At 38.3% G+C, this 14,977-nt stretch overlaps 2 protein-coding genes across 3 annotated transcripts in view; one reads left to right on the top strand and one right to left on the bottom strand.

The window, feature by feature from the left end:
- LOC103480851 (type II inositol 3,4-bisphosphate 4-phosphatase-like) overlaps positions 1 to 4,761 on the bottom strand; it is a 27,014-nt gene extending 22,253 nt beyond the window's left edge. Inside the window, exons 1-7 of the mRNA XM_017310266.1 lie at positions 4,685 to 4,761; positions 3,742 to 3,841; positions 2,683 to 2,745; positions 1,419 to 1,570; positions 697 to 744; positions 291 to 391; positions 41 to 160 (exon numbers count right to left, since the gene is read on the bottom strand). Of these exons, the coding sequence (XP_017165755.1) occupies positions 41 to 160; positions 291 to 391; positions 697 to 744; positions 1,419 to 1,548 (399 nt within the window). The 5' untranslated portion in view covers positions 1,549 to 1,570; positions 2,683 to 2,745; positions 3,742 to 3,841; positions 4,685 to 4,761. The remainder of the gene's footprint in view (positions 1 to 40; positions 161 to 290; positions 392 to 696; positions 745 to 1,418; positions 1,571 to 2,682; positions 2,746 to 3,741; positions 3,842 to 4,684) is intronic.
- Positions 4,762 to 5,531: 770 nt separating this feature from the next.
- LOC103480852 (arfaptin-1-like) lies at positions 5,532 to 14,716 on the top strand. Of its 2 annotated transcripts, none has more exons than XM_008436048.2 (8): positions 5,532 to 5,768; positions 7,606 to 7,738; positions 8,633 to 8,732; positions 9,177 to 9,295; positions 9,367 to 9,588; positions 10,442 to 10,599; positions 10,685 to 10,859; positions 11,900 to 14,716. In XM_008436048.2, the coding sequence occupies exons 2-8, from the start codon at positions 7,631 to 7,633 to the stop codon at positions 12,053 to 12,055; spliced, it is 1,038 nt and encodes a 345-aa protein (XP_008434270.1). In that variant the 5' UTR covers positions 5,532 to 5,768; positions 7,606 to 7,630; the 3' UTR covers positions 12,056 to 14,716. The 2 variants fall into 2 exon arrangements, with proteins under 2 accessions (XP_008434270.1, XP_008434269.1); XM_008436047.2 differs by having other exon boundaries at positions 5,534 to 5,768; positions 7,620 to 7,738.
- The last annotated feature ends 261 nt before the right edge of the window (positions 14,717 to 14,977 follow it).

The following is a 14,977-nucleotide window of genomic DNA, read 5'->3' as shown; positions in this document are numbered from 1 at the left end:
ACACACACACACACACACACACACACACACACACACTTACTGAGGAGTGTGACCTTAAATCATCCTCTCTGTAAACTCTGACTTCCATCCTGCTGTGATGCTGCAGCTTGGAGTCGATGCTGCAGCAAATCGACGCTCGAAACGCGCCGTCCTCTGATCTCTGAAAATACGGCAAGCCAACGAGATTTTAATCACGTTCATTTTAAAGCCTGAAACATACAGGAGTGTGTGTGTGTGTGTGTGTGCGTGCGCGTGTGTGTGTGCGTGTGTGTGTGTGTGTGTGTGTGTACCTTCACTATCTGAGTGCTGCAGAGCTTCCTGACCTCGTAAGGGTCGACTGTGGAAACGTGTACTTTGACTCTGGTTGCCGCGGGAACCGCAGCTTGACACTCTGTTTTTATTTTTTAAGAAAAGAGAAGTTAAGTCAACGTTTATCTATATGGCACATTTGCAACAGCCTCAGTTGACCAAAGCGCTTCACAACAAACTACATCACAGGCAGATAAATGCCGACGGAGTTTGTTTCGAATGAAAATGGAAATAAAATTAAGTTTAGTAAAACTAATAAGAMAAATACAAAATTGGCAGAGATGCCAAAAGCTAACAGCAAGAAAATAAAAAGTTAGTTTGTTGGGTTCTTGATCCGATGTAAATGAAGTAAAAAGAAGATAAAATCACTAATCTGTGGCGACGTACCAACATGAAGGAGCTGCTGAGACGAGGCAGCACCAGTCGGGGCGCCACCTTGTGGTTAAAGAACGACATGACGTCAGGTTTAAACTCAGCAAACTTTAATTTACTTCACATATTTTGTGTTTTTCAGGCACTTGATAATGTCTTCTAACAGTTCTGATTGTGGTTTTTAGTTGTTAGCAGTCTGAATGTTTAGTAAAGAGCCATTTTCATCTCAGCTTCACATAATCAAACACGGAGTAATAAATTAATTTTCAATCACCTTTTAAGCACCAAAGAGTTAAAAATGTAYAAATATATTTTCAATGAGGCTCTTTAAAAGTATGCGTACAATTTTAAATAGATGTTTGCATACAAAATAGACCGGAATAGAGCGTATTTGTTCATTTATAGCAAGGAAATGCAAAAAACAAAATTCACTATGTCCACTAGGGGACATAGTGAATTTTTGTTACTTATATGAATTATTGTCATTTTTTACCTTAAAATACCAAAATTGCCACTTAATTTTATATTTTCGTCCATCCGATGGTGTAATTTTTGTATATAATAAATGATAATTTGATCAGTTCTCCACTCAGCTCCTTCAGACTAGCCAGCAGCAATTAGCAAACACCTGGTGGAACTGCTGAGCTCAGTATAGTGTAGTTTTACAAATTAAAATGGGGAAACATTTCAGTCATCAGATGTTGAAAAATGGAGGCGAGACGAGAACAGAAACTCACGATCAGCTGCAGGATTTTCCAGGTTGTTATTCTGCTCACTGCGCGGCGCCGCAGCGCGCTGCGGTTGCTGCGGCGCGTGGCTGTCGATCAGCGTCCGCAGGTTGGCGAATCCTCGCCTCAGCGAATTCATGATGGCGGGACGATCAGCRCTCCTAAAATCAAACAGGAAAACCGCAATTTAATCTGCCTCAGATTATGTTTGGTTACAGATATTTAAAATGTTTTAATTATTGTGTCACCATTAAGATTTAATGTTTAATGTAATTTACAATGTGATTTAATGTACTTTATGGAGATGAAGTTACTGAAATGCAGAGTTTGGCAGTAACTGGTTACATTTACTCAGTTACATTTATTTGAGTAACAAAATTTTTATAATTTTACTATGAAGTATATATTCTCTTACTTGAGTAAAATTTCTGAATTTTCTACCCAATGAATGAAAAACAAACATGTTTTTCAAATATTCACCACAGACAAACCTGCAGTTTTATACGTTTTTTATCTAAAGAAACTAATTTGCAAAAAAAWTTTTAAGCATGGTTTGTTATTTTTTGCTACTTAAATGAATTATTCTCATTTTTTACCTTAAAACACCAAAATTTCCACTTAATTTTATATTTTCGTCCATYYGATGGYGTAAYTTTTGTATATAATAAATGATAATTKGATCAGTTCTCCACTCAGCTCCTTCAGACTAGCCAGCAGCAATTAGCAAACACCTGGTGGAACTGCTGAGCTCAGTATAGGAGCTGCTGGTAAAAACGTTAAAGGGTTAATAGAGGAGCCATGTTGGGATGACTTCCTGGAGGCGGAGCTTCAGAAAGAGCAGGAGCTTCTTAAAGAGACAGAAGCCCAATTTCAAGTCTTTAWATCAGGAAGTTAAGCTTCTTTTAAGTCACATCTGATATATTTAGCATTTTTTAACAACTGAAGGCAACACAGTTACTTGACTTTGTTATAAAAATGTCTCTATATGGCATTTTAAACACATCTCAGCCCTCACCTCATTTACTCATGTAAATAAGGTGAGTATTTTTAAGGTGTAACCTATTTCCTGTTCTTGTTGCTGAGAATAAATATTTTTTATTTAAATGATGAGTTTATGCTACAGTTCATACGAACATCAGGCTGTTTTGCTTTAGTAAAATATTCCAGGTTTACTTTATAATTAGGTAGAAAAAAGTAGTTATTTCGTCATGTTTCTGCTCAGTGGTTCTGGTAAACATGCTTCCTCTGGTTTAGTTCTGTTTTATTYGCTCACAATCAGAACTCTGCCATCTTCTGGAAGCTTCCTGACATTACATCTCTCCACCGGCTCTCCGGCCTGTAAAGACAGTTCAGAGACAAACATCAAGCTGGATTAGAGTTCAGAGTTTTGCTTTTGTTTGGATTAATCTGGTCTTTTATTCAGGAAGCCGGTTCGTTTCGGGCAGACAGGATTTTCCAGGAAGTCGGGCTGGAATTAAAGCAACAATAAAACTTTTATTTATTCATCTGATCAGAAACTTTTGATTCTATGAATCTGACAAACAGAACTAAAAAAACTTCCTGGTTTGTCGACCAGAACAGAGAATATGCAGTAAATCTGGACAATCTGCTGAGAATCAGAGCCTGGAGCAGATTTATCCAGCAAAAAAAGACCAATAAAATATTTTATTTATTTGTTTTTTGTATATTTGTCGCTCCTTAGTGTTTACAGATTTAAGAAATGGCCATTTTTATTCAATTTGACAGAAACATGTCAGACTTTAGCAAGAACAGAGGAAGAAGATTTAAAGAACAGGAATTCAGTCAGTAATAAAATAACTACAATAAAGAAAATTACGTTAATGTCACATTTTTATTTATTTATTTGTATTTTTTCCTTTCTTTCACTTTATTCTATTCTATATTTTGAACATTGCAGTATTTCCCTGTGTATTATTTATTACACAGATGTGCCATTAACTTCTAAAGTATTAAATTGTGAGGATATGTTTTCTAAAATTTGCTTCCTTGTGAATCAATAAAGACAAAAATAAAAAGAAAAGAGAGAAAACCACAAATTAGAATCAATAAAATCATAAAGAAATAACAAAAATCTAAGCTCAAATCAATAAATCACATTAGACATGAAACTAAAACAATAGATGAAAATTAAATTGGATTAAGAATAAAATTCAGTCATATTAGATTAGATATATAAGAATATAATCAGATTAAAATGAATAAGAAAACAGAAGAGAGAATAAAATCATCAGAACAGAATCGATTTGATGTGAACAGAGTAACATTGAATAGATCAGAATAAAGTAGAATGTGTTTTTCCTTCATGGCCGACCTGCAGCGGCGTTTCCAGATGTTTCAGCCGATCATCAGCTGATGAAGGTTCGCCCTCATCTTCCTCACCGCTCCATCATCATCACAGGCCTCATTGTTTCCTAAAGAAACAGAGAAGTCTGCATAAACACTTATTTACATAAAATAGAGAGAAAGAGAAGTTCCTCACTTTCATACACGGCAAAAACACAAAGTTTTAAAAGTCATTTTAGTCTAGTTTCTACTCCAAATATCTTAAAATAAAACAAAACTAACAACTAACTCTTCAGAAAGTCATAGGAGCTTCTTTTAAATCAAGATTTCCTTAATATTGATGAAAAATGACAAGTTCCACTGGCAGATTATTTCACTATAACATAGGAAAAATGTCTCCTTTAAGTAAAATTATACGTTTTTGTTTCAAATATTTGTAAAAATGTTCACATTGATCATTTTTACTAAAGAAACAAACAAAATGAATCCTGATCCCTGATTATAATTTTCTGCAAGCTGTAAAAAAACACAAGTTAAAAACATTGCAAGACTTTTTGAACAATATCTGCCAACTGAAATGAACCAAATGGTGAGTGCGTTTTAAAATATGCACCTGTTTATTATGTTTTTGTCCCATTTAGATTAATGGAAAAAAGTTTTCTAAACCTTTGAACCACTTTCAGAACAAACCCAAAGTAAAACACCTGCATTGCCATGTTACAGATGTTATTTGCAGACATCAACATTTAAAGGTGTTATATTTACTAAACTATGAGATATTTTAACTAAAATGTAATAAACTGACTCTCTACTCGTGACAGATACAGCCGCCGTTAATATTTAACTTGTTGTCAAAACCAGGAAACCTAATCCCGAACCGGCCTAAATCTGATAAAAACCCACTTTGCGTGACATTAAATGTTCAAAATGTTACAATGTGACAGTTATGCAGGCTGATTTTAATTACTTACCGGTTTTAAAAGTTGTCTTGAAGATGATAACCAACTTATCCGCTAGCTTTGAGTTTGGACTTGAGACTGTAGTAAAAATGTGAAGTATCGCGAGAGTTGCCATTTCCTGGCTGAGCATTCTGGATTCGGGCCACAAGATGGCGCACAATTACAAAACTGTCAATTTCAAAATCAAAAGCTGTGGAAAACAAAACAATCGACTGTTTTGTATTTATGCCCTTTGTTTACTCAGTTGAACTGCCTGGTTTTAACATAATTTCCTTTTTAGAAACTTTTTATRTAGCAAACAGGGCGACGAAGCAGACATTTTCGGTTTTCTTCTCTGTAAATTATATGTTTGCATAACTCACTCAAATATCTATTTTTTTAATGCGCAGTTTGTTAATATACGTTTGTTAAAATACATTACACTTTTCAGTGCTGCATTCAGGTAAAATAAGAGAGCAAATTTCAAAAATGTGCGCAATATTTATCCTTGTAGCAAATAACTATCAATATTTAAGGATCTGGATTAAATGTTTACCTTTTGACAATTTGAGTCAGGGACTAAAATACATTTATTTTTGGTAAGGTCCTCCATATCCCTCGCGAACTTCTGTTTTCTTAGTAGATTTCCATTAAAATTAAGAACAAATAACATTGCTGCATCTTTAAAGTTTATTTTTGATTAATAATTTCATTTGCTACTGTTTCTTTGTACATTATTGTTTAATTTCGTGCTGATGTCAGTTTGTCTTTTAATTTGTCTTTGTAAAAAAAATACAAATGAAGTGTTTTGAAGAGAAAAAAAGAAGAAGACGAAAGCCAAACGCACCGCTTGTGACCTGCGAACGTCACCGCCCCTCCGGTTAGCCCAGGAGCATAAACCGAACACTCCCTCCAACAAGCAATCCGTTCAGAAGACACTTCCGGGAGATGTGTTGGACGCTTTTTTCGCTACTTTTAGTCTTAACGCTAACTTTTTAGATCAACTCCATTATAATTTTCCAAAAATAACAAGTTGACGAAGACGCAGGAGTAACCCGACACATAGAAAGTTGAAGACAAGAGGACGAAAATAAGCAGGAGTCGCTTTTTTTAACAGGTAAAAAAAAAAAAAAAGCTCGTAGGTGTGTTGTCGCCTCTTTGTTTGTGGTTTTGCTTTAATGTCAAAAAGAGGATTTTTTTTTTTAACGGTCATAACGGTCGACCTACCGCTGCTAAAGCTCGGTTTTCTGTGAATTTGTGAATTAAAGTTTGTGGGGAAGTAAAGTTCAGAGGATCTTTGAAACGAACACACCCATCAAACTGTTTTTATGCTTCACTCAAACATGGATGCAAAGTTTTTAGTGTCTTTAAATCTTATTTCTGCCTGTCTTACTGAGTCTTATGAGGTATATTTAACAGATTTATCTAAAGATAATAAAAATTATCTCAAGTCACAAAGGTGAGTCTGTGTGGAGCTTAAATGTTGCGAAATTATTGTAAAAAGTTGCCAAAAACCTTAAAAATACTGGAGATTATTTTATAGATTGTCACAAGGAGGTCTGGGTGATTGAAGGTCATTATGAGGAAATGAAGGGTTGATTCAGGACCTCTGTAATGCTCATTATATAACCTGTTGCTCTGCATGTTCTGGTTTTAAAAAGTGTCATATTTTAACAAACAAACAAACCCTGTGAGAGGAAGTAGCAAACATCTTCCTTATCATAAACAGAAGTAGATAAAATACCTGCAGGGCTCAGTTTGTTCCTGTCATGGTTTTATGCTGCAACCTAACGTTTCAACACACAGTTGCTCAATAACAATATATATGATCCATCGGGATAGTATGTAGGTCAAAGGTCAGCGTTACGAGTTATCAAAGATCTGTCATATATAAAGTGTTTATTAGCAGTGACAGGAAGGTGAAGACGGGGGCCAAGATCATCGAGTTAAAAGCATCTATGGATAAAAAAATACAATTAAAACTAAGCAAATAAAGTAGTCTGATTTTTGTTTTGCTTTTTGTAGAAAAGGGATGTTATTTGTCCAAAATTGACAAAGGAATTTTCATGTTTGCTGTGTTAAAAGAAAGGCATTAAGTTTTCATATTTCAGGTTCAATTGAACTAATTTATTTAGTTATAAAAGCAGGATTTGGGTCACTTTCTTTTAAAACGCTTGTTATATTTAGCCACGTTTTTAAAAAAACATTATATAAAAGTTAATTTGAGTGAAGCAAAGTCGGATTTTTAGTAAAAGTCTCTGGATCRACGTGGTTTTAAGAAAAAGAATACTTTGTGTGTGTCAGGAAATGTCCGCTGAAAGTCAGTCCGAGGGTCACAAATGGCCCCTGCACCACATGTTGGACTCCCTGGTGCAGACGTTACCTCAGATCCGTCCTGTTCATGAAAGCAGGTTTTACCCCATCTTAGCTGCAGGGGTTGGTGGCGGCCGCTGACCCTCAGCCTTTTTATGGATGTAGATGTAATTCGCTTTTAGACCACCAGAGGGAGACATATAACCTGATCGAGAGAAATTAATGAGGCTGATGGGATTGGACTCAGAAATGAGGTAAATAGTTTATACCTGAATGAGCTGAATGAGTCATGAGTCAGTTTATTGGCTTGATTAAAATATAATCTAAAAACAAACCAGTGCTGTTAATGTTCTTGAAGCAAAACTTGAGCTTCAGTTAATTCACATTTTTTGTCACACACTCTAATCTTTATTTGGTAAATAAATGAGTTACAGATAAGAAATTAAAGCTGGTTGAAGTTACTSCTGATGCCTGAAAGCRGTAAAATGGTCAAAACTCTGATCTCATAAGTCGGTTTGTTGTTTTTGTTTTGAWAAACTTACAAATAAATCTTGTTTTTAAACAGATGATATTTTTATTTAAGTMATTTTACAGAGGAGSCAGAAAGTAACAGACCTTTAATAAAATTTGTAAACGTTGAACTTTTTCTCCTTAGACTTTAAGAAGATGATGGAGGCATCGGAGGAGAACGGAGACGTCGCTGCCGCGTCCAACACCACAGAGGAAGAAGAAACGCCTCCAGAGGACGGACGTCACGACGAYGTGGACTTAAAGGTGAGGCCAGAGTCTGGACCAATGAGACGGAGCGTTTTTAAGTCCGTTTCCAGGGAACGGAGTTTGATGTGACCTTTGCTGAGGCGCGCATCAGGGCTCGTTCTGCGTCATCACGCGTTCATCCTTAATGCGACGCAGCAGCGCTGAGTCTTTCTGCTGCTGTGAGGACCGACCTCGCCCTGCTGCGCTTCCTCTGCAGAATCTAACKCACCAACATCTGTGTCAGGTGGCTGTSTCTGTGACCTCTGACCTCTCTGACCCCAAGCTGAAAGCAGCAGGGAGTAATATCCAATATGGCAGCCCTGATGGGTTTTGATCCGGGCTAACTCGATTGGTTAGCTTCGTGACCCTTGAACTTCTTACTGCTGGGGCTGTGATGCATTCAGAAACAGTTTGAAATTAGAGTTTAGAGAATTATTGGWGATAATAATATTCTGTTTTTTGTTTTATTTCGGCTCTATTATTTGAGTTTTAACAAACTGAGTAACGGTAACAACATTCAGCTAATTGAAGGGAAGCTAACTGGAGTAGCTTAGCTTCATCTCATATGGATGACGGTGATGTCAGCCGGGTCGTAAAGGTCACACAGAYGGAGGGAAGCCTTCAGATGACTGGTGGTGAAGAAATGATGATTTATTACAGCTGAAAATGGTTGTTGTTTAATTTTTCTGAGAATTAGTTTTCATGTTTTTCTTGTTAATCCTCAGTAATTCAGTGCAGTGGCTGGTTGTTCTGTTTTTAACATGTAACATAGTTTAACTTAAATAAATAATGTTCCATTTTTTGTTGGTTTTTGCCATAAAAATCTCATAAAATGTGTTGAACTTTGAGTTTGTATCAGGACTAAATGACAGTTTAATGTGTGAAAATGTTGCCTTCTTTCTGTCTCTGCAGGAAACAAACAGCAACTCCAACCACGCAGGTGAAGACGCAACTGACAGTTCGACGACGGCCGCAGCAGCAGGGGTCGCCGTGGAAACGGACGAAAGCCAAGGTAAAGGTTACTGTTTTTTTCTTTACCTTGTGCCAAAAACTGGATGACAAAAGTTTCCTGTTTGGTGTTTTGGTTTCAACTAGTTTTGTTTATTTTATTTGCAGCTTTGTTTATTTATTTTGGATATTACAAAATGTCTTCCAGTGCTAAATGTTCATTAGAATTTAAGGTTTTGATATTATACTATTACCATGATATTTCTGAAAAATGGTCTCAAAACAACAGCATTATCTTTTATTGCAACAACTTCTGGGGCAATTTATTGTCCAGCAAAATTCATCATGCCAGCCTATATGCAAATATTGATTCAGTAATTGTTTAAATTTATCATCCGATGAATTGATCTAATGTTTACTGTGACAGGCGCTGTCATGACATAAGAACTTTAAAAATATGTAAAAAAAAATATATATATAGTAAGACTGATTTGTCCTCTGTCTCCAGAGGTGACGGTCGCCCCCCAGAAACCAAACGGTGGACCTGTGGTCATCGAAGCCAGCAACAAGAACCTGGCCAGCGAGAAGCTGGAGCGAGTCCGCAAGTGGAGCATCAGCAAATACAAGGTGGGCGGAGCCTAACCCAGCAGCTTCGCTCACAGCTGCCGGATCTGACGGTGCTGTCTCTGCCGCCGCAGTGCACCCGGCAGGCTCTGGCCGAGCGGATGGGCCGCGGCTCCCGGACGGTGGACCTGGACCTGGAGCCGCGCCTGGAGCTGCTCAGAGACGACCGGCAGCGCTACGACCACATGACCAAGCTGGCTCAGACGCTGGCCAGTCAGTTCGCCCAGTTCTCCGTCACCCAGAAGGCGATGGCCGACGCYTTCACYGAGCTCAGCTTCAAAACCAAGAACCTCCACGTGAGTCTTGAGGAAATCCACCGGATCCACAACAAACTGCTGGTTCTCTGCTTGCTTTACTCCCAGGCTGTTTTCACACCTTATGGTCCAGTACAACCAGTTTGATTTGGCACTAAAACTCCAAGATTTGTCATATTTTCAGCTGGTGTGGTTTTCTTTCACACTGCACTGAGTGAAATAATCCAAACTAATTGAAAGACCTGTTCCCCTCCTCGCCTGTGGGGGCGCTGCTCCAAGAACTACTGAAGGAAACGACTCAAAAACCTCTGAAGAAAACACTTGCTATGTTTCTGTTCAACTGTTTGAAATGTGTAAAAAAGGAAAATCAACCTTTATTGGTGGGCAAACCACCTCAAGCAAACAAGATTTTTTTTTTTTGAATCAACCTTCAAAAGCGTTGATGTAACCGAAACTACTGAGCAAAACTTCCTTCTTCACGAAATGTAAACAAAAATGGACTAGAGTCCGATTTTAGCAGTTCAAAAGAGCATTTCTCTTTTGACTTTGGTAAAATACACCGAATCATTTCTCCCATTAGTGTTAGACTCATATTTGGTTGGTTGTATTTACCCAGAATGCCGTGCGCTGTAGTCTGCTTCCTGCTTTTAGAGCGATCTCTGGTCCGCTTGGCGTTCACAGATGAAGTGAAACCGCACCAGAGTTCACTTCAACCGAACTAAGACTGAGATCAGAGTTCACTTTTTTTGATTCTTCACACCTCCCCAAACAAACCGGACTTCCTAGACAAACAGTAGAGTTCAGTTGCAGCCTGGTTCAACCCTGCTGTGGTGAATGCACTGCAATATGTCAGACCTCTTTGTTTACACGTCGTATCGTCCTAACGTGACCGCAGGTGGAGTTCGACATGAACGCTGAGGCTCAAAAGTTTCTGTCGAAGAGCACAGAGACCCTGCAGTCGGCCATCAACGCCTTCACCTCCGACATGAACACTCTGGTGAACAAAACCATCGAGGACACCATGATCAACGCCAAGCAGTACGAGGCTGCCAGGTGGGTGGAGCGCATACCTCCACAGGGCTGCAGAGGGCGCTGTTTTCTGGTAACGGGTCTTCCTGTTTACCCCTGTGGTGTCCAGGATCGAGTATGATGCGTACCGAGTGGACCTGGAGGAACTGAACATGGGCCCACGGGACGCCATCACCCTGCCTAAGCTGGAGCAGGCCCAGAAAACCTTCCAGGGCCAGAGGGAGCGGTACGAGAAGGTCCGGGACGACCTGTCCGTCAAAGTCAAGCTGCTGGAAGAGAACAGGGTGAGACGGAGCGCCAGGTTCTGTTTGTTGGTTTACACAACCAACAACCCATGGCTTTAAAGGTGACCCATTGTGTTTCCTTGAACAGGTTGTATAAAACCTGTTTGTTACTTTTTTCTGTCAATAAGTTTATTAGATGTTTTGAAAATGTATASAGAACAGAAAAAAGAAAATAAGACAAAACTTATACAGCACAGGTACAGAAAACAAAAAGCAGGAGGCGTGTACATGAATTACATTTAAATAAAATTATATGAGAAAAGTAACTAATTTATATACAAACTGAAAGATATGCATCATTCGGGTTCACATTATTGGTCTTTTTATTTTGAAATATTCAAGAACACGTTTCCATCTTTTTCTAAAAGCGTAGAGTTTCCCATTCAGACTGTGTCTCAATCTTTCTCTGTTAGTTACTTTGTTTTGCACAATATCATTTTTAGATGAGATTTTATTCTGATCAATTCTGCCTGTGTTGAGCAGAATGAGCTGTTTTAGTGCTCTGTCCCTTTAAATCCAAATAAGCTACTGCTGGCCACGCCCCCCAACTCAACTCTCGTGAAAATGGTTGCAAACAGATGTGCAAGTTTAAAACCATACAACTTTGAAAAGCATTAGTAGAGCCTGCTGCACAACCGACAAGAATGCAGGAAGTTTTTTCTGGATGGTAAGTCAACAACAAGACACTTGTCTTTTCCAGCAGCCGGTGTATAGCGATAACACCAGCTGTCCAAATGTGCTGGAGCTTAGCTTGGGTTGCTAGGTGGCGGGCGGAATTCCGTGGAGGTTGCTAGGTAACGGGCTGGAGTTGCTAGGTGATGTTACATTGCGAAGGTTTTTGAAACGGCTCATTCTCCAGACACTAAAAAGTATTGCCTTATTCCCAAAAATTATTGGGTGTTTTTTTTTAATACTTGTCTACTTTTAGAACAAGTAAAGACCAAAATATAAGCACAAAAACATTTAAATTTTGCATAATGGGATCCCTTTAAAGACAGAAACAGCAGCTGATTAACCGTGGCTTCGCTCTCTGTCTGCAGGTGAAAGTCCTCCACAACCAGCTGTGGCTGCTCCACAGCGCCGTCGCTGCTCACTGCTTGTCATGTCACAGTTTCCTGGAGAAAAACATGCAGCAGGCCGTGGAACACCTAAACGTCGCCAGCGCTGACGCCCCCTCCTGGCTGGAGGAGAGCTGACGAGCATCAGGACCAGTTTGAGAGACTTTAAGATGCGTTTGAAAGGTTTCTGTTCGCTTTATGCTGGGAGTTAGAAGGACAGTAATTTATTTTGGGTGATGAAAGGGACATTTGGGTTTGATATGAAATTATTATTGTTTAAAAATTAAATTTTCCGTTTTTGAATCACATATTTAATTGGAAGAAACCAACAAACCCTCTTTGTTTCCTCGGCCGGGATTCAAGGCGTTGTTCTGTAAATCCGTTAAATCCTCTGAGAGGCGCTAAGCTTCTCTTTGAACTCTGAAAATCTGCTGCCGCTGCAGTCAGAAAGTCACAAAAGGTGCCTGAACGCCACGGCTGGAAAACAACTTCAGAGTGGATTAGGGATCTCAGTCCTCAGCCGACTAAAACCGCACAACTCTGTTTGCATTTCCTTTATTAGAAAACCAAACACTCAGGCAGCTCTCCGACTTTACAAGCCGGGAAACATCTTTTCTAATACATTTCCTTTATTCACCTCAGGAAAATCATTTTGAAGAGCTGAACCCAAATTCAGATGAGAAGCATAAGGTTTATAAAGATTCAGTAAAATATTAACAAACCTCCATTCTGACTCCAGACAGCTGAGGAAATGAAGGTCTGGCTTGTTCACAGATTCAGATTTAAAACCTTTACCAGCTTTACAGCGACCAGTAGTTTGGATGAGGCCATTTCTAAAATGCTGAGGTTTATTTCGAACCTGAGTGTCGGTAGCGCTCGTTTTGGTGGACCAAAGGTTAAAATGTATTTTGTATTCATGTTGATGACAACGTTTTCTTCTTTGCTAAAGTTTAGATTTCATTAGCTTTGTGTTTGATGCGATTAACATCCAATTAGCTGTTCTGTTGGTCACATAACAGAAAAATTAGGAAATATTTAAACTCTTCTATCAACTAAATGAAATGTTGCTGGAAATCTTCCAATGATGGTTTAATCTTGAACTAAATATTTGTGTTTGTTAAAGATGGTGGGATGAAAACTGTTTCCTTCAAGTGACGTTTTATTTTTAGGCCAAACGGTTTTATGTTTATTTAGTGCGACTCTTCAGGCACAACTTTAATACCAATAACATGAGACTTTGTGATTTATTATATCCTTATTTACCAGGTTTAATAATAAACTAACACAACTTATTATTTTCTACAAGCCAAAAAGAGAAACAGAAGTTCACCGTATGCTGATGATGTTAAACTCTTTGTAGTTTTGCGTTAACAGCAGGTTGAGCCGTTTTAAAGATAATTCAGTAACATTTTTCTCTCTAGTAACAGTCTGTATAACACCAACTAACTAAATATGGGAAAGTTTATACTTTATCTTTCCTTAGTGGTGGTTAAAGATGGAGACCCTGCTATGTTTTCAATGATTTATGAGAAACGTAGCCGGATCGCTGCAAACTTGGAAAACTTTAGACGATGTGGAAGCTGCGATGCCTTCAGTTCTCACCAAACCGTGTTGTCTTGTTTGTGGCAGATGCAACCGACCCAAACCGCACCGTTCTGCTACTCCTTCAGTTGGAGGTCATTGGGTTGGTTTGGGTGAAGCTGCTGGCGACACACAACACGGTCAGTTCATTGGAGGACAGAGAAAAACGTTGCTGATTGGGACAAAGACAACAGATGGTCGTCACACTAGTATGACGTAGCGTCAGTGGTTTGGGTTTACTGCCTCCGGCCCAGTGAGAGTCAAACTGAAATATTCGGAACCATAAAATGGCCGACCAAACCGGTCCGTACCGAACCGCTCAATGGAAATGAGGAAACTGTGCTTTCATATCCAAAATCAAACCTCCTAGGGAAGGTTTTCCCATGTTGAATGCCTTGTGGAACGCTCCATAAAACATAATTATGGCCCCAATGCGTCCCAAACACCCCACCAAGGCTCCGGAGTATCTCTAGTGATCTGTTACCTCACACCAAAAACCTGGATTTCTGCTTGATTTACTCCCAGAAGTCCATCTGGACAATCCAGGTTTGATTCCAGAACATCAAACTGATCTGCAGAACGTTTTCTCCATGTTTAGAACCGTTCTGGATCTAATAAATAATGAATCCTTAGTATTTTCTTATAATCCCCACAAAATCTCCACCAAGACTCTGCAAAGACCGACCATGTTTTAATGTTTTTGTCTCAGCTTGGTCTTCATCCAGTTAACAGTTTTTTCTTAAATTCTGACATTCCAGATTATTTCCAGCACTTTGTTCAGTTTAATCTGTACTCCAAAGTAAAATCCCAGTTTATTTCCAGGCTGTAATTGTTGGAGGGAACAAGTGAAGTGTTTGTTTCATTAGAAGGTTTCAGAGTCTTTATCTGAGATTTTCTTCAACACCAAATCTTTAAGTTGGGAGAAAATATGGACCAAAATATCTTTTCTTTTTATGACTAAATTATTGATTTATGTTATTGAAAATTTCATGACTTATGATGTTTCCTGATGTCAAACGTTTGTGTGCCTTACGTGTTTCTTATGACTTTTCTGATGTTTGCTCTTGTATTTCTTTTTTTCTGTCCTTCACCTTGAAAGTAAGACAAACTATGCAAAAGCTGTGGATCCTTGTGTGCAATAAAGTCCTGACTTTAATTATGTTTAAGCTGCCAATATCCAACAAACAGCTGCATTGAATAAATGACACCTTCATAAGAGATTTGTTTTAAGGTTTTAATTTTAGAATATGACAGGAAACCTTCCAGATTTAAACTGTTATATTTTCAGGTAATACAATCTTTATTTTGTGACTCCCAAACTATTATTTTGGTGTTTGACTTGATCAGTTTATATTCTTGGTTCAGAATTATTTAACTTTAAATTGAAGTGGGATTGGTTTCTTTATTTTTTGTGACTTAAACTCTTCATAAAAGTTCATTATGAAACAAAATTACATCATTTTCATAAAACTAAGTGAA

The sequence above is a fragment of the Poecilia reticulata genome, linkage group LG18 (assembly GCF_000633615.1).
Source record: "Poecilia reticulata strain Guanapo linkage group LG18, Guppy_female_1.0+MT, whole genome shotgun sequence".
Classification (NCBI taxonomy): Eukaryota; Metazoa; Chordata; class Actinopteri; order Cyprinodontiformes; family Poeciliidae; genus Poecilia; species Poecilia reticulata.
Note: the sequence above shows the minus strand (reverse complement) of the source record. Positions and strands in the feature narration are given on the sequence as shown.